Source organism: Bubalus kerabau, chromosome 6, assembly GCF_029407905.1.
Source record: "Bubalus kerabau isolate K-KA32 ecotype Philippines breed swamp buffalo chromosome 6, PCC_UOA_SB_1v2, whole genome shotgun sequence".
Classification (NCBI taxonomy): Eukaryota; Metazoa; Chordata; class Mammalia; order Artiodactyla; family Bovidae; genus Bubalus; species Bubalus kerabau.
In genome coordinates, this window is record NC_073629.1 from 58,397,663 (window position 1) to 58,416,608 (window position 18,946).

At 39.4% G+C, this 18,946-nt stretch overlaps 1 protein-coding gene across 1 annotated transcript in view; it reads left to right on the forward strand.

The window, feature by feature from the left end:
- The first annotated feature begins 771 nt into the window (after window positions 1-771).
- COL24A1 (collagen type XXIV alpha 1 chain) overlaps window positions 772-18,946 on the forward strand; it is a 404,934-nt gene continuing 386,759 nt past the window's right edge. The window contains exons 1-3 of the mRNA XM_055587104.1: window positions 772-776; window positions 8,947-9,066; window positions 10,718-10,782. Of these exons, the coding sequence (XP_055443079.1) occupies window positions 772-776; window positions 8,947-9,066; window positions 10,718-10,782 (190 nt within the window). The remainder of the gene's footprint in view (window positions 777-8,946; window positions 9,067-10,717; window positions 10,783-18,946) is intronic.

The following is an 18,946-nucleotide window of genomic DNA, read 5'->3' on the forward strand; positions in this document are numbered from 1 at the left end:
GGAGCTCCTGGAATCATGAGACACAGAGGCAGTTGGTCTCTAGTCATTAGGAGGCCAACAAACGTGCTGCCCATCTGGGGCCCAGGCTGTCCCCTGCTCACTGGAGTATCACTGGGGAAGGGGCTGGACCCCGGTGCGGAGGGCGGGGGGCCTCCGGGGCTGCTGCTCCCAGGGAGTGATCTCACCGGCCCTCCCTGGCACTTCATCTGCTTTTGGGGCATTGTACCGGCTCCCACTGCCTCAGTGGGAGAAGAGCGTGGATGAAGGGTAGGGGGCGCGTGGCCTTGGCTGGCTGTCCTGGCCCTTCCTGGAAGATGTCAGTGGGTTATAGAAGTTTGGTTTTGGCCTCAGGGCCAGGAGGGACGAAGGCGGCTGTGGTCGTTCTCTGCTACTAGGCTGCGACGCGGTAGAGTAGGAAGGAGGAGGGCAGGGGGGGCAGGACCGAGGGTGCCAGCTAAGGGCAGGCGGAGGCGGAGTGCAGAGAAAGACCGCCTTGTGGCAGTGTTTGTATGAACATGTGCTTCCCAGCCGCTGGCAGTCGAGCCTGGCTAGGGCTCGCGCACTCTCTCCTTCGACCTCTGGAAGCCTGGGCGGGCAGCCGGCTTCCCCACTGACAAGGATGCACATACCCACGCGCCCGCTGCAGAATGAATCACTGAGCGGGAAAGCTCAAAACCTCAGCCACCACGTGCGTCCATGCAGGGGTGTGCCCGGCCCCCCTGGGGCAAGGGGGAGGGCAGGATTCCTGACACTTCTTCTCCAGGGTCCGAGATGAGGTTAGTCCCGGCGGGCTCCCGGACCCAGAGCTGCTCACGCAGGTCTCATCAGTTTTCCAGACAGATTTCTCACCACTTCTCTCGGTGAAAGCACCTTGCATGGACCTGCCTTGGAAAGCAGGGTAGGGAGTGCAGCGGATCCTGAGGGCCGCTGGACTAGGGTGAGTGGAATGGTAGAATCAGACTTGGGTCTCTGAGGCTCCAGAGCCACCCTGAGAGATTGGATGAGGTCCTCCACTTCCTGTTCCGCCGCTCCAGCGTCCCCCTCCATCCATTGCCCTCCTTGCCCTCCCTGTTCCCCTCCATCCATGTGCCCTTCTTGCCCTCCCTGCCAGCTCCCACCCCCAGGGCTTTCCCTTGGGCCCTACACGAAGCCCAGGTTGCTGACTAACATTCCCCTTGGCAGTTGTGACCAACCTCGCAGATTAAAGGAGATCTTCAGCTCTTAGCCCCTGTCTTGTCTGGTTTACACTTCCCTTCCAGACGCTCCCAGAAAAGGTCCTGCATACATTCTTGGGCAGTTTGGGGTTTGTAAATTGGGTCCAGATGATTGGGGGGAGGGACGCAGAGAAACCAAACAGAATGGATTACACTGAGGAACTTCTGAGGAAAAGTTAGACTATGAGTAATTGGGGAAAAGAATCTTCCTGGAGAGGCATCAGATGGGTAGAGGATCCTGCGTGAAGGTCCTCCTCTCTCCTGTTCTCCAAGCAGCCTCCAGCCAGGGGCCTTGCAGACTCCTGTGATATCAAGTTTGTTCCATGACAGTTCCCAGTGAGGGTGAACTGCAGAAAATTGAGGGTAATTCAAGATTACATCAGATTGCAACCTCTCACAGCTTCAGCCACACACAAGTAGAATGGGGAAATGTAGTTACCAATTGAGCTGAGAAAATTGTTTCTTGAAAAAAATCCAGTTTCCGTAAAGAATTCAGAGTTCTTCAGTTTGAAATAAATGCTACCAACCTCATAGGAATAGGGACTCAGGGACAAGCAGCTGATTAGCTGATGATAATGTCAGGCCACTGAATTAAACCTTAGAGTGTCTAATGTAACCCCTGAGGTTTTAATTTTCCTCCATCCTTTTGTGGTGATGTTTTGTAAGAGCAGGGGTGATTTTTTAAAAAATCACAATTCTGATTAGTCACCCAGAAATATTTACAGTTTTAAAACTAGATCCTTACAGATATTTTATTTCAGAGAGCTGCTTTTATTTTGATTCACATTCACATTCTTAATGTGAATTTGTGGAATTAATGAAAAAAAAATTAAAACTAAGAATGATAGGTACATTGATTTCTATAAACAAAAGTGTAAACAAAGTTTGGGATATAAGGTCTATTTCCTAGCTTGCATGAAATTCTATTTTTAAAGTTGCCTCATTATCTTTGTGTTCAAATAAATGTTTAAAACAAATGGATGTCTTAGGAAGAGGAATTGTACTTTATAGAAAGTAATTTTGAGTGTTATTTATACATTGTGCTTGATAAACTGAAGCTACAGGAGAATGATAAATCGTATTATAGGAACTAGAATAGCTGTACTAGTTTTCTTGCCATGCTTTGCAACTCTGACTTATTTTAGAATTTGTAATTCTGAGTGAGAAGTGAAGATGATTTTATTTTCATTCTCATAAAAGGCTAACGTTCCGTCATTCATTCACTTATTATTCATTTACTGATTTATTCAGCAAATGTTCACTGAGTTCACTATGTGTCTAGCATGATTCTAGGCAGAAGGGATACAATGATTGAGTAAGACAGAAGCACAATTGCTGCCTTCCAATGTGCCCGGTTAATATAGGAAACAAAAAATGAAACAAGCAAGTATAAACAATGAAACCAGCAAAAATATAACATAAGGATATATACAGAAGGACATCTAACTGTCTTGTTAGTTGGGGAAGATAGGGAGGGGTAGTACTGGAAGGAAAGGCTAACCAGAGGAAATGAAATCTAGACTGAGACATAAGTGGAAAAGGCATGGAACTTTACAGACAGAACAGTAAAAGGCTCAGAGGTGAGACAGCATGGTGCATTTGAGGGCCCAGAAGAAATGAAGTTGGTTGGAACACACATTCTAGGGGCAGATTGGTTGGAGCAGGATCTGGAGAGAGAAACAGAGACTAGATCATGAAAACTCTTTACTTCCTTAGCTAAATAAATGGAGGTTAGATGACCTGACTTCTTGATCTTGGGTTCACTGTGCAGGTGGAAAATGTCAGAGGAGTTATATATCGGTTAAAACTCCAGACAGCTTGATAATCTCATTGACTGAAGATCTGATGCATTCATTCATTTAAAAATCTTTTACTTAACAGTAGTATCAGTTCAATTCAGTCGCTCAGTCCTGTCCAACTCTTTGCAACCCCATGGACTGCAGCATGCCAGGTTTCCCTGTCAATCACCAACTCCCAGAGCTTGCTGAAACTCGTGTCCATCAAGTCAGTGATGCCATTCAACCATCTCATCCTCTGTCATCCCCTTCACCACCTGCCTTCAGTTTTGCCCAGCACTGGGGTCTTTTCCAGTAAGTCAGTACTTTGCATCAGGTGGCCAAAGTATTGGAGCTTCAGCTTCAGCATCAGTCTTTCAAATGAATATTCAGGACTGATTTCCCTTAGGATGGACTGATTTGATCTCCTTGCAGTCCAAGGGACTCTCAAGAGTCTTCTCCAACACCACAGTTCAAAAGCATCAATTCTTCAGTGCTTAGCTTTCTTTAAGGTCCAACTGTCACATCTATTCATGACTACTGGAAAAACCATAGCTCTGACTACATGGACATTTGTTGGCAAAGTAATGTTTCTGCTTTTTAATATGCTGTATAGGTTTGTCATAGCTTTTCTTCCAAGGAGCAAGCATCTTTTAATTTCATGGCTGCAGTCACCATCTGCAGTGATTTTGAAGCCCAAGAAAAAATGTCTGTCATGGTTTCCATTGTTTCCCCATCTGTTTGCATGAAGTGATGGGATTGGATGCTATGATCTTAGTTTTTTGAATGTTGAGTTTCAAGCCAGCTTTTTCACTCTTCTCTTTCACTTTCATCAAGAGGCTCTTTAGCTCCTCTTTGCTTTCTGCCATAAGGGTGGTATCATATGCATTGCCGAGGTTATTATTTCTCCTGGCAATCTTGTTTCCAGCTTGTGCTTCTTGGAGCCCAGCATTACACATGATGTACTCTGTGGCTCAGCTGGTAAAGAATTTGCCTGCAATGAGGGAGACCTGGATTTGATCCCTGTGTTGGGAAGATCCCCTGGAGAAGCAAAAGGCTACCCACTCCAGTATTCTGGCATGGAGAATTCCATGGACTGTATAGTCTGCAAAGAGTCAGACATGACTGAGTGACTTTCACTTTTCACTCTGCGTATAAGTTAAATAAGCAGGGTGACAGTATACAGCCTTGATGTACTCCTTTCCCAATTTGGAACCAGTCCGTTGTTCCATGTCCAGTTCTAACTGTTGCTTCTTGACCTGCATGCAGATGTCTCAGGTGGCAGGTCAGATGGTCTGGTATTCCCATCTCTTGAAGAATTTTCCAAAGTTTGTTGTAATCCACAGAGTCAAAGTCTTGCATAGTCAATAAAGGAGAAGTAGATGTTTTTCTGGAATTCTCTTGCTTTTTCTATGATCCAATGGATGCTGGCAATTTGATCTCCAATTTGATCTCTGGTTCCTCTTCCTTTTCTAAATCCAGCTTAAACATCTGGAAGTTCTCGGTTCATGTACTGTTGAAGCCTAACTTGGAGAATTTTGAGCATTACTTTGCTAGTGTGTGTGATGAGTGCAATTGTGCAACAGTAGAATGTGCCAGAAACTTTTCTAGGGAGTAATCAGTTTAACAATCTCTGTGGTATTTCAAGGAGAGACTATATATATGTTTATTTCTTCCCTGCTACTGACTGGACTCCAGGTATTTTGATCACTTGAAGTCCTTAAGCATTTATCTCCTTTCTATTTCAGAAGTTGCCAGTATGTTTGGAATTTAACCAAAAGTTCTAGTATGTTTCACACTAGGTTAGGTATACAAGTACTTATTGAGTTGAATTCATTTTGTGTAAGTTACTGACAATATTTTATTCCCTGAATCATCCAACTTTATCCCCACTGCTGGGATAAGAACTGTTTTTCCGTTACTTTGGGAACAAAGGATAGAAATTTTACTATTTCTGGATCTTAGCAGCTAGTAAAGAGCAAAATCTATAAAGCTGTCATGACTTAGAGAATTTTTTGGCTTGTAAATGTACTGTGATGGAAATTGTTGAAATTCTTGATGTATATTACAAGTGTGTGTTTTTCAGATTAGTTTACTTTTTCCAACTGGTTTAAATGAAAATCTCCAATTCACTTTTTACAAAAGTTCCTTATCACAAATTGAACCTGTGTAGGAATGAGCATCAGTATCTTGAAGACATATATCATAAAACCTGGGGGTCTCATGAGTATCCTAAACAAAAGGATGCCTGAAATTCCCCTAAAGTAACTTAGACCCTTCAGATAAAGAGAAAGTTGAATAGCTCTAAGAATTATTTAGGGAAGATGCCTGGGGGTGGATATTAGTTCCTTAAATATTCTGAGTATGGTCTTTGGATATCTATTTCCTGCTTGATCTCCTCTAGGACTTCACCCTTCACATGTCTGGTTATGTTTTGACTGTGGTTTATGTCAAACTGAAAATGTGGCTAGCAGACCAGACACACAGAGTATTTCACATTTTGTTAGATATCCTCCAATATTAATATTATGGATTATATTTTCTGAACATTTATTGAATATCTCCTACTATATTGTTAATTTTTTTTCAGACCTAGTCTGATTTTATTAAATGTATAAGTATATGTACTTCTGTTACTTTACATTAATGACACTTGGTCCAGACATACAAAAGAGTGAACAAAAACAGGCATGATTTGAATATTTGAAAAATATTCATGTTTAATATACAAACTAGACTTTCTGTTCTTGTTGTTGAGTTGCTCAGTCATCTCTGACTCTTTTGCAACCTCATGGACTAGCCCACCAACTCTTTTGCAACCTCATGGACTAGCCCACCAGACTCTGTCCATGGGATAGTCCACGCAAGATTACTGAAGTGGGTTGTTATTTCCTCCTCCAGGAGATATTTGCTTAACTTTAACAAAAAGAAAAAAAAAAAGGGAGACTTTGTTGCTGCTGCTGCTAAGTCGCTTCAGTTGTGTCTGACTCTGTGCGACCCCATAGATGGCAGCCCACCAGGCTCCCCTGTCCCTGGGATTCTGCAGGCAAGAACACTGGAGTGGGTTGCTATTTCCTTCTCCAATGCATGAAAGTGAAAAGTGAAAGTGAAGTTGCTCAGTCGTGTCCGACCCTTAGTGACCCCATGGACTGCAGCCTACCAGGCTCCTCCGTCCATGGGATTCTCCAGGCAAGAGTACTGGAGTGGGGTACTATTGCCTTCTCCGGGGAGACTTTGTTAGGGTTAACTAAATATATGAACAAATTAGCAAACTTAGTAGACTATTTTAGGCTACTTAATTAAAAAAAGAATTGGCCAGAACTGTAAGAGGACCTTTTCCCAGTTGTGGTTAAACAACATGCCCTTTGTATATGATGATTTATAGAACATTTTGCTAAGAGCGTAACTTGATCTTTGTCTTCTATGCCAGAATATTAATAGGAGTCTACCATACACACAGATTTTAGGCTTTTATATTTGGAATTTAAAATATAAAATTTATATTGTTATCACATAATAGATGAGTCAGCTAAGACTCAAAACCTTGAAATAACCTACCCAAGCTCACACAATGAGTTTGAAATAGATCTAGGACTAATCTTTTGACTCCTAGTCTATTGTTATTCTTATTAACCATGTTATTTTCTCTGCAACAACTTAATACAGTTTTAGTTTTACCTTATTTAAGGACTCCAGCATGTCTAGTACAATAAGCACAGCACAACAGTAGAAGCACAAAACACTGCTACCCTTGAGAACTCTTACCATTTGCTAATGTGGAAGTGTGATATTTTTTCTTTATTAAGTAAATGTATTATAAGTGTAAAATCATTGGTGGACAGTGCAAAAGCAAAGAAATAAACAAGTGCAACTTAACTAGACATTTCCCAGAAAGCTTGGATTCGTGCATTTCCCAGAAAGCTTGGATTCGTTAAACATCATTTTACTCATTGATAGAGTTGGGCTCTTTATCAAGCTGATTATATCAATTAGGTTTGATCTCTTCTCTGTCTTCCCACTTCAAAGATGAGAAAAACAGTTAAAATGAAAAAGAAGAAGCCTTCCATTTACTCTACCACAGAAGATTTTTTTTTTTTAATTCTTCTTTCTCTCTTTGGACATCCAACTAAAAGTGCCCCTATTTTACTTAACTTCCTAAGTGTTAAAAGAATTAGGTTCATAGGGAAGAACTAAATTCCTCAGTCATTGAGAGATCTTGCTATTTATTCTGTTCCTGTTTTAACATATCGATTGTGTCAATTTTATGTAAGAAAATGACAAAAGGTGAAGACCTGTTACTTGCTCAGATATTTATTACTAATTAATCATAAAAGATACAGCACATATGGGCTATAATAAAGTTATAATTAAAGCATCAGGAGTACAAAGGGGAGGAAAAGGTGCAGTCCTCTCTAGGGATGATGGGAAAAATTCATGGAGCAGGTGTTCACATTAGGCTTTGATGATACTTAAGATTCTGATAGATGGAGACTGAGATCTTTTCAGGCACTTAACAAAGTTTGTCCATAGAATAGAGAAAAACATGGTGTGGCTGGAGCTTTGGGATGTCAGATGTAATCGGTCCCTATTTATTGCTTAAAAAAAAAAAAAAAAAAGAAAAAGGAGGTTGGAGCTGAACGATAAGGACCTTGAACACCTGGTGAGGAACTTAAATTTTTCCTGTTCTTCCTTAGTTGTATGATTGGGCCATTCAAGATGGTGATCCTCTTGCTCCCTGTATGTCTTCTGCTCCACCAGCTCCTGCTTCACTCACATGATTATCGAGTCTTCCTAATTGTAGGACTTAATTAGTAACTGCCTACCTGTTTGCCCCTGCCCCCGGTTTCCCTGGTAACTGATGAGCCAACCTGACGGCAGTTCTGCCCTATAAATGGTAGCCCTCTCCACCTCTGGAAGGTTATGGCCGTGTCCTGCTTGGAGTCTGCTGGGTCTGGTGGAGGTATTGCTCCAGGACTTTTTTTTTCCTTCAGGTTCTTAAGGCCCCTTTTCAACAAGTCGTTGATGTCTCTGTTTCTGGGCTCTCAGTTTAGTGGCTGGGCACCTATAAGACTTGCAGGCCTCTGGGGTACTACCCAGCAGTTGGCTCTAAGTTTGGGGCAGAATTAGAAAAAGATAAAGAAAATCTGTTCTATATCATTGATCTCTATCTCTCTGTTAGTCATCAAGTTAGTAAGTAGGTACACTTATATAAGGTGTGGTTCAACTGACTTGTGATAATCTCCTAAAATCACCTGGCTAAGGGATGATATTTGATGTGTTCAGGTTTTCCTGCCTCACGCCAGGAATAGACTTGTTAACATGTCTAGAAAGAACTCTTGTCTTCCATTTTTCTCCCCTGAGGTCATTGGGGAAGTCCATGAGTTGACTGAATTGCCTGGTGAATAGTGCTAGTTGTTCTTTAGCTGTATTGGAATGAAGCAGTGCCTTTTCGGTTGTTTCTAAACTCTCAGTGAATTGGATTACTTTGGGCAGGTGAGAAGTGCTTCCTTTCATGTTCCATTTTCTATTAAAACAGCATAATTCTGATATACTTCAGTGATTGGAATCCTGAGCTATTTTCTAGTCTTACTGATGCACATGCTGCCAGTTGAAAATACAAATGTGAAAGGAAAAGTGCCTTCTTTTACTCAAATTCTAGAGGATATTAGGATTCATCCTGGAGGACCCAAGGAAATCATTTTCATTTCACACTGCTGTCCTCAACTTTCCTCATTAGAATCACCGGGGAAGTGTTTAAAAATCCCTGAACAACAAATTGAAGTCAGAATCTCTGAGGGTGGGGTTGGGGAGGGCAGAACCCAAGTAGTAGTTTTTAGAAGTCACCAGGTGAGTCCACCAATCAGCTATGGTAAGAAGCTGAAAAACAAGTAGGCCTCACACCATCTCTTGAGCATCACCTGTTCCAGAACTGTGGTCCTCAGGGTATGATGCCCCAGATCTGCAACAATCAGCATTGCCTGGGAACTTGTTATAACTGCAAATTCTTGGGCTCCACCCCGACCTACTGAGTCAGAAACTCTCAGGGTGGAGCCCAGAATCTTTAACAAGCCCTCTAGGTGATTATGTTACATGCTTCTGTTTGAAAACCATGATCTAGAGTAGCAGAAAAGAATTTTTTTTTTTAAAGGTCAAATCTTATTTGTGTCATATAAAATTATGTATGTGATTTAAGCAAAGTATTAATATTAGAGTATTTTAAGTACAATGTAACTATTAACAGTAAATATTCTAAATTGTTTTTTCTGAGTTTGGTACATACACAATCAGTATTAGATCACTTGGTTAAAAATGTATACATGCTGAGGATCCACTTCAAATTTATGAAGTCTCTGGGAAGGCCCAGAATCTGTATTTTTCACAAAAAACCAAAAATGTTGGCAGACTAACATTTGGGAAACATCTCATGGATGACACCATATATGGGAAACTATTATAGGCTTCATTAAAATAGATGGCTCAACTATTTGCACATGTCAGTTGAAATTTCTATGATTTAAAATTGATTTGTATAGTTAATAACAGTTAAGTATTTTATCAAATTCTTATTAAAAACTGTTCTATTCAAATAGTATAATTTTATAGTATACATTTTATATACTAAAGTGAAGTGAAGTTGCTCAGTCGTGTCTGACTTATAAATAAATAGTATAATTTTATATTGGCTCACTTTTTTACATTAACATGTTCCTTATTCTTGTTGACAAAGGTAAAAACATAGCTTTGGCGATAAATAGAAAATGTACTGATTACTGCTAGCACAGCAGAAACCTAAAAATGATTTTCAAAGGGCTTTGTCATCACTCTTGCAGAACTGTATTTTCAGAAATACCATTTGGGGAGTTTTTGAGTTAGACTGAACAGAATCAGAGTCTATATTAGCAAGAAAAACTAGATCATAAAATATTTTCAGCATGCTCATTAATTTTTGAAACTATCTCTGATTTTCAGCTGGGAGGTAGAGAAAGCCAATTATGAAGACTAATCAACAAAATCTATGAAAAGTTTGATTAAGCTAAATAATTGTAAAGTGTTTTCTATGTCACTAATCAACATGAATGAACATTTTAATGTGTAGTTGGTTTGAGTATGGTGTTTACAATCACACTAATCACAGTGGTCAGTGTTGAAATCTACAGGTGGTTATATTTTTAGAATCAGTCATGAATCGAGTACAAGTGATTTGAATATAATCTTCAAATAGATCTTATGTAAAAACGTTTAAACAAATAACTGATCCCATGCATTTATAATAACTGTAGTTAAGTGACTGTAAGTTGTATTTTATGCCAATCTGCCAATAATTTTACTTTGTGTAAAATTGCATGTGTGGTGATTTGACATGATATATACCACTTATAATAATTTCACTTGTATTAGTTCACATTTACTGAGTTTTTCCTCTGTGCCAGGTACTGTTTTGGGTACTTTAAGCTTTTTAGTTAATCTTCAAAAAGCCTTATGAGATGGATTTAATGAAGGGAAACACTAGGGCACAGAGTGATTATTAAATAGGGTGCCCAAGACACATAGTGACAGAACCAAAACTTGAATTTGGGGCTCTTGCTTTTAATCAGTATTAGGATTAAAATACTGTGTGAATTGAAAATAGCTTCATTCTTAATCCTTCACTAGAGTTTATTTTGGGTTTTTAACTTACAGATCATAAATGTTCAACTAAGTTTTTCCCAATTTTTTCTTTATTTTTAGGAAACTGCTTCTTCATTTTATTGTACTATGTGTGTCAGGGGGTACTGTTCATGCACAAGATCAAGGTAAGAATGTTACCTTGTTACTTATTCTTATGTGAAAAATTGGATTCCCGAAAGCAAAAGTATATAACTTTTAAGTCATTATAACCTTAAATTCAGCGTTAAGGAATAAAAAATTCTACAGAGTACAATGAGAATGTAAGGGTGAAAAAACCAATTTTGGGGGAAATATGACCTTTAAGAAATTACTCATATCTTCTGTCTGTGAAATTACTTACATTTTTAAGAAAACTCTCTGTAAAAGGGAAGTTTTGTATAGTAGAAAGACTTTGTTTGTGACTTCATTTTAAGTGGGAGTTATTGGGGGTGGCTAACTGTGACTGAATTACCTTTGCACTTCTTGAAACAACGCAAGCATATGCTAAATGTTCCATCTAGATTTACATCATTAAGAAACAAAATTTTGCATACTAGGGGCTTGGGATTTCATTTAATTCAAATGGAGAGGTTTGGAAAATAGTTCAAGGTTTTGTTTTTGTTTGGTAGCTAGTTGCTCTGGTAGTATGGTGATAGTTTCTGGTATCATGTATACCCTAATTTATTCATTTATTAAACAGCATTTAAATAATATTTTCTGTTTACCACATAATATCCTGATTGCCAGTGATTGAAATGTGAAGAAAATAATGCCTTTGGCTCCAAAAAGTGGAAAAAAAAAAAAAAATACAAGTGCCTTTGTCAAAGGATAAAAAAAGTGCTCACTTGATAGAACCAACTTTTCAATGAGCAAGGAGTCACTTGTCAATTTGGTCAATTTATTGAATAATATTAGAAAGTAAAATAGCTGTAGGTAGTAAGAGAGCACAGAGGGGTGGTACTCCGTTTGACCAAACTGATAGGTGGACAAAGGTAAGTATTCTGTCAAGTAACACAAATATGAATTAAAATATATCACAGAAGGCATTTTCTAATTGTCTTTTATGGGAAGATCATTAAATCAGGTCGCATGTAACTTCATGAAGTGCTATTCTTGACCAAGTCATTTGTTACTTTAGTTTGCTAAACTAAAAGGGACAGTTTGAAGGCAGGAGGAGAAGGGGACAACTGAGGATGAGATGGTTGGATGGCATAACCAACTCGATGGACATGAGTTTGAACAAGCTCTGGGAGTTGGTGATGGACAGGGAAGCCTGGCGTGCTGCAGTCCATGGGGTTGCAACGATTTGGACACAACTGAGCAACTGAACTGAACTGCAGAGAGAGACTATCTTTCAATTTCTTGTTTTTATTCTATTAGTTTCTGAGAACTTGTTAAGTACCAGTCACTGTGCTAGCAGGATATATGTTTTCTTCGTCACCACTTCATTGAAGGGTTTTTATAATTACGCCCATGAATTGCTGAGTCCAAGGTTAAGAAGAATAAATAACTACCCCAAGGGTTGCAGGCTAGTAATAAATGGGAGAACCAAGATTTGAACTCAGGTACTTAGACTGCAGAGTCTACAGATTCTTTAAAATTAAGCCTCTTGGACAACAGAGAAGATAAGAAAAGGAGAATTGTCATTATTAATATCTATTTCATGTGTTGTCCTTTGCTGGAATTTTATATATGCTATTCTAATCCTCATAATGAATCAGTAGGGTGATTATTATAGATGAAGAAACTGAGGCTCAAGGAAGGTGCTGGCCCAGGCTTATATAGCTAAGACTTGAATTTGGGTCTGTCACATCTGCACCATTCCTGCCCCCTGCTCCAAATAAAAACCAAAACCAAACAAACAAACAAAAAAAACCACCTCTTTCCATTATAAATCCTGTTGCTTTACAATTGCCATCTGTTAATGTTATGAGTTTAATAATGTATAAAATGTGTCATTATCAAAATATTTAAAACCTAAACAAAGAAGGAAAACTGAATATTTATGAATAAATTTTTAAAAATTCAGAACCAGTGAAGGGAGTATATGAAAGAAATATCTTTTAACCTTAAGGTTTCATTTATAGAATGCAAAATGCGCTGTTTTATTTCAGGGTGAACACCTTTTAAGATTTCACACATCCATAGCATTTTGTTTTGAGTTATCAACAAAAAGAAAAATATTTTAAAAACTTCTTTGATTTTATAAAATTGAATACTTTTGAGCACAAAAATGAAATGAAAATTGTGGTATGTTATCAGAAACTTAGAAGTACTGTTTTCCTAAAATTGTTGTTGTTGAAATAGCATGATACAATGTCTAATCAGGAGGCTAGACAAATATTTTCAGAGAAATTGTGATTTGATAATGATTACAAATATAATTTGTAACCTTAATACTGCTGAATATGTCTCCTTGAGAGAGATGATCCCAAATTAGAGTTTTCAGAAACAAATATCTTTATTGGTGCTTACAAGTTTCCAAAGCTTAAAGTATCAAAGTATTAGTACGAGTATACAGTTTAAAAATCAAGTTGAGTTGCAAAACATGTAACAGAAAATAATATTCCCTGACCTTATCTAATCCTGCAATCCTTTACCCAAACTCTCTTAGCACTTTCTTTTGGCTTTACTATCCATAGTTCTTAATAATATGCTTGTATATTATATTGGGAGAAGGCAATGGCACCCCACTCCAGTACTCTTGCCTGGAAAATCTCACGGACGGAGGAGCCTGGTGGGCTGCAGTCCATGGGGTTGCTAAGAGTCGGACACGACTGAGCAACTTCACTTTCACTTTTCACTTTCATGTATTGGAGAAGGAAATGGGAACCCACTCCAGTGTTCTTGCCTGGAGAATCCCAGGGATGGGAGCCTGGTGGGCTGCCATCTATGGGGTCACACAGAGTCGGACACGACTGAAGTGACTTAGCAGCATATTATATTGACTTCCTTTTTTGATAATGAGTATTTAACATTTTTACACTATCCCATGCCCCCCTCTTCATTGAGTTAGACAAAGCTGTGGCCCATGTGATCAGATTGGTTAGTTTTCTGTGATTGTGGTTTTCATTCTGTCTCCCCTCTGATGGACAGGGATAAGAGGCTTATGGAAGCTTCCTGATGGAAGAGACTGACTGAGGGGGAAACTGGGTCTTGTTCTGATGGGTGGGGCCCTGCTCAGTAACTCTTTAATCCAATTTTCTATTGATGGGCAGGGCTGTGTTCCCTCCCTGTTATTTGACCTGAGGCCATACTATGTTGAGGTAAGGAAGATAATGGCAACCTCCTTCCAAAGATCCCATGTAGGTACTGCTGCACTCAGTGCCCCAACCCTGCAGTAGGCCACCACTGACCCACGCCTCTGCTGGAGCCTCCCGGACACTCACAGGCAAGTCTGAGTCAGTCTCTTCTGGGGTCATTGCTCCTTTCTCCTGGGTCCTGGTGCACACAAGGTTTTGTTTGTGTCCTCCAAGAGTCTGTTTCCCCAGTTCTGTGTAAGTTCTGGTGGCCCCATGGTGGGGTTAATGGCGACCTTCTTCCAAGAGGGCTTATGCCATACCCACGTCTACCGCACGCAGAGCTCCTGCCCCTGTGGCAGTCCACCGTGCCTCTATAGGAGACACTCAAACATAGTTCTGTCTCAGTCTCTGTGGGGTCTCTGGGTCTTGGTGTGCACAAAGTTTGTTTGAGCCCTCAGAGTGTCTCTGGCGAGTATGGGGTTTGATTCTAAATGCAATTTCACCCCTCATACCATCTTGCTGGGGCTTCTCCTTTGCCCTTGGATGTGGGTTATCTCCTCAGAGCTGTTCCAGTGCCATGCAGATGCCACTCCAGCACCTACTGTCTTGCTGGGGCTTCTCTGACCTTGGACATGGGGTATCTCCTCAAAGTCATTCCAGGGCCACGTTCCGCTATATAGCTACTAGCAGGCTGCTAATTAGAAAAAGGGAATATCTCAAAACTCAGAGACTGGTACCAGGCCCCTCACCCACAACATGCATTTTGAGAACATTGGCACAAGGTAAGTTGTCCCGGGAGTACGTCAAGGCTGTATATTGTCACCCTGCTTATTTAACTTGTATGCAGAGTACATCATGAGAAATGCTGGACTGGATGAAGCACAGAGTGGAATCAACATTGCTGGGAGAAATATCAATAACCTCAGATACGCAGATGATACCAAACTTACGGCAGAAAGCAAAGAAGAACTAAAGAGCCTCTTGATGCAAGTGAAAAAGGAGAGTGGAAAAGTTGGCTTAAAGCTCAACATTCAGAAAACGAAGATCATGGCATCTAGTCCCATCACTTCATGGCAAATAGATGGGGAAACAGTGGCTGACTTTATTTTGGGGGGCTCCAAAATCACTGCAGATGGTGACTAAAGCCATGAAATTAAGATGCTTGCTCCTTGGAAGAAAAGTTATGACCAACCTAGACAGCATATTAAAAAGTAGAGACATTACTTTGCCAACAAAGCTCTGTGTAGTCAAAGCTATAGTTTTTCCAGTAGTCATGTATGAATGTGAGAGTTGGAGTATAAAGAAGGCTGAGCACTGAAGAATTGATGCTTTTGAACTGTGGTGTTGAAGACTCTTGAGAGTCCCTTGGACTGCAAGGAGATCAAACCAGTCCATCATAAAGGAAATCAGTCTTGAATATTCATTGGAAGAACTGAAGCTGACTCTGAAACTCCCAATACTTTGGCCACCTGAAGAGGTGACTCATTTGAAAAGACCCTGATGCTAGAAAAGATTGAAGGCAGGAAGAGAAGGGGATGACAGAGGATGAGATGGTTGGATGGCATCACTGACTCAATGGCATGAGTTTGAGTAAACTCTCGGAGTTAGTGATGGACAGGGAAACCTGGCGTGCTGCAGTCCATGCGGTTGCAAAGAGTCGGACGTGACTGAGAGACTGAACTGAACTGATGCCCCCTCTTCTCCTATCGTCTCGATTTTCTCCTTTCTTTTTTTTTTTTGTTTGCTCTGTGTTCTATGGCACTGTCACTAATTCTCAGATATCCCAAAAGAATTTTAAAACTTCTTTGAATTTTTTTTTTTAATGCACCAAATACTCTAATAAATTGATTTTTTTTCCCCACCCTTGGAGTTATTTCTTCTGGAAACTAAGATTCTGTTGGAATGGATTTAGAGCTGTCTAATTGTTTGTAGAATTGATGTCTCTCATCTGTGTTAGATCCAGTGTCTTGGAACTCATTTTCCTTTTTCACTGTCCATTACCTAGTTTGAGTGGAGCATATCTGGTAGCATCCTGAGAATGTGTACTTAGATGGTATACTCCTTGTAACATTGCATTTCTGAGATTTTTTTTTTTTTTTTTTTTTTGTATTTCACTCATTTTCTTGAGGGGAGTTTGGGTGGGTATAGAATTTTAGGCCATAAATAGTTGTCGGTCAGAATTTTAAACTATTTTTTGCATCTATTGTCTTCTGGCTTGCAGTTAAGAAATCTGTTTTACTAACTCTTGATTCTTTATATGTTACCTTTTAATTTTCCACTTTAAACCTTAGGATCATGTTTATCCCCAGTATTTTGCAATTTTGCAATAATGTGTTTTGGTACAGGTCTTTTTTCAATATATTCTGATGGGTAGTCATTAAGCCTTTTCAATGTAATAGAAACATCTTTCATTTTCTGGGAATTTTCCTATCTTAGTTTTGTCTCTCTGACATATTTATTTCTTCTTTCTGCAAGTTCTGTTGGTCAGATATTGATGTCCTGGATTGCGTGCCTTATTTTTATTTATTTAGCTCTGATTTTCCATTTTTGTTTTCTTTCCACTTTATATCAGATTTTCATTAGTCACTATTCTCAAATATTTAAATTTTTTTTACTAATGCTGTATTTAAATTTTTAAGAGATTTCTCACTCTGATTGTGCCTTAAATTTTGTTCTTATTTCTTTGATGCAATATCTACTCAGCTCTCCAAAGATAAAAATAATTTTTTTGAAGTTTTGTTCTGCTCCCTGTATTATCTTTGTTTCCCACAAGTTTTGGTTTTCTTTAATCTGTCTTTTATGTTGGAAAAGTTCTTAAGTCTCTAGTACTTGTGTTTTAATTTAAAAGCAAGGCAATAAAAATATGCTTGGAAACTCATTTTCATGGGTGGGCTTTTTAACTGGCATATTTTTACCTAGAGCATGAAAAATTAGGAGCTTTGCTGGCCATCTTGTTGGACTGCAAATGTCTAAGGCTATATCTATCCAGTTTGTTCACAGAAGAATCCTCCAATTTCTTACTTGTAGAATATAATCCTGGTTGCCACTCTTATTGGAGATAAAAGATATAAAGAGGTTCTTATGAGGGGAAAAAGGGGTGGTCTCACCATTTAGTATGTAGATTTTTACTGAATTCACTTGTTCTCATTATGGCACTTCTCTTCCATCTTCCACTAGGATTTATTCAGTGTTTCTCCAGTACATAAGTAAGCTTTAATCTTCAATTTTACTCTCAAAGCTTCTTATACAGACTCTCAGGCCCTCCCCCTCCTACATATGATGCCTTATGCTTCTCTCCTGAATTCAGTGATTTGGTGCATTTGGTTCTTGAGCTTTGTCAGGACTTTGCCTTGTGAACTGGCCTGCCTATTATTATTTCTTGCTTCTGCAAGCCCTTAGTGTTCAGTTTTCTCAGCTCTGCTAATTCCTTCCTCTGTTTTTCATTTTTCAAAAATTTGTTGATATCTCTTATCTGCCGTTGTCTCTTCTACCCTTTCACTTTGCCTATATGGTTTTAAACCACATTTTCTTATTCTCATTTTAGTGAAATTTTAAGACTGAGCAGAGATAAGCATCTGTTATTTTCCATATTTTGTTATTCATTTAAATTTTAGCACAGCTAAGCCCATTAAGGTATTATATTAATAAACATAAATCATTTGTTTTATAACCACAGTTTTGGTATAACCAAATGAAAAAATGATTATATTATACTTCAAAAGAAAATTATTTAAGGTTGAGTCTTCTGAGAATTTGGCAGATAATGATCCCTTTTCTTACATAATACAGTCTACTTGTGCTTATGCTGTTGGTGGGTTGGTGGCCAGGGAGATAAGCATAGTTGTACACCTCTACATAATACCTTATACCATATGACATGTAAACTAATTGTCAATATACACGGTATTCTCCAGTTCCTGATTGCTTGGTGTGCAAACCACATGTGTAGAAATCTGTGTAAAATACTTGTCTCCAAAAGATATTTTCTGTGGAAGTATTAACCCAAAATGTGTGTGTAGGAAGCAGCTCATTCAGGTTGCAGTAACTCCAAGCATTTTCTGTGAAAACCCCAACACTTAACCAAAAATGTTTCACATAGGTTAAAGCTTCATTGCTCATTTTATAAATTGCTGTTGTTGCTGTTGAGTCACTAAATTATGTCTGACTCTTGGCAACCCCAAGGACTGTAACCCACCAGGCTCCTCTGTCCATGGAATTCTCCAGGCAGGAATACTGGAGTGTGCTGGGCTGCCATTTCCTTCTCCAGGGGATCTTCCTGACCCAGGGATTGAACCCAGGTCTCCCGCATTGAAGGCAGATTCTGTACCACTAGTCCACCAGGGAAGCCTGATTTTATAAATAAGTTGCTTTTATTTCACCCAAAATAGGTGTATTTGTATTAAGAATACTTTTTAAAGTCACATTTCCTTTCGAACATACCCAGTGATTGTGGTGCAGGTGTTCTGGAACCAGCAGCCTGGGTTTGTGCCCAGGTTCTAGTGCCTATCAGTTACATGACCGGGAGCAAGTTTCCTACATACTTGGAGCCTCGATTTCAGGACTTCAAAATGAAGATGGTAATAATTCTTACTATGTAAGAAGAAGGTCATTGTGTGGATAAAATGAGATAACACATGTAAAGTGCTTAGTGCATGCATGCTGCTGCTGCTAAGTCGCTTCAGTCATCTCCGACTCATGATGAGTATATGATAAATTCAGTAGGAAAAAAATACTCTGAACAACTTTCTTTTTCCATATACCAATAGTATGAAAATATTAAAATAGTTGGTTTTAAACAACTTCTTTAGCTCCTTAACTCAGTGAGCTGGAATCCAGGAAGCCTATTGTGAAAGTTAAGTTTTATATGGGGCAAAATGAGGACTGTAGTCTGGGAGAGACAGCATAGAGACAGCTCTGAGGAACTGCTGCAAAAGAGGCGGGAGGAATGTCAGTTCAGTTCAGTCGCTCAGTCATGTCCCACTCTTCGCAACCCCATGAGCTGCAGCACGCCAGGCCTCCCTGTCCAATACCAACTCCTGGAGCCTACCCAAACTCATGTCCATTGAGT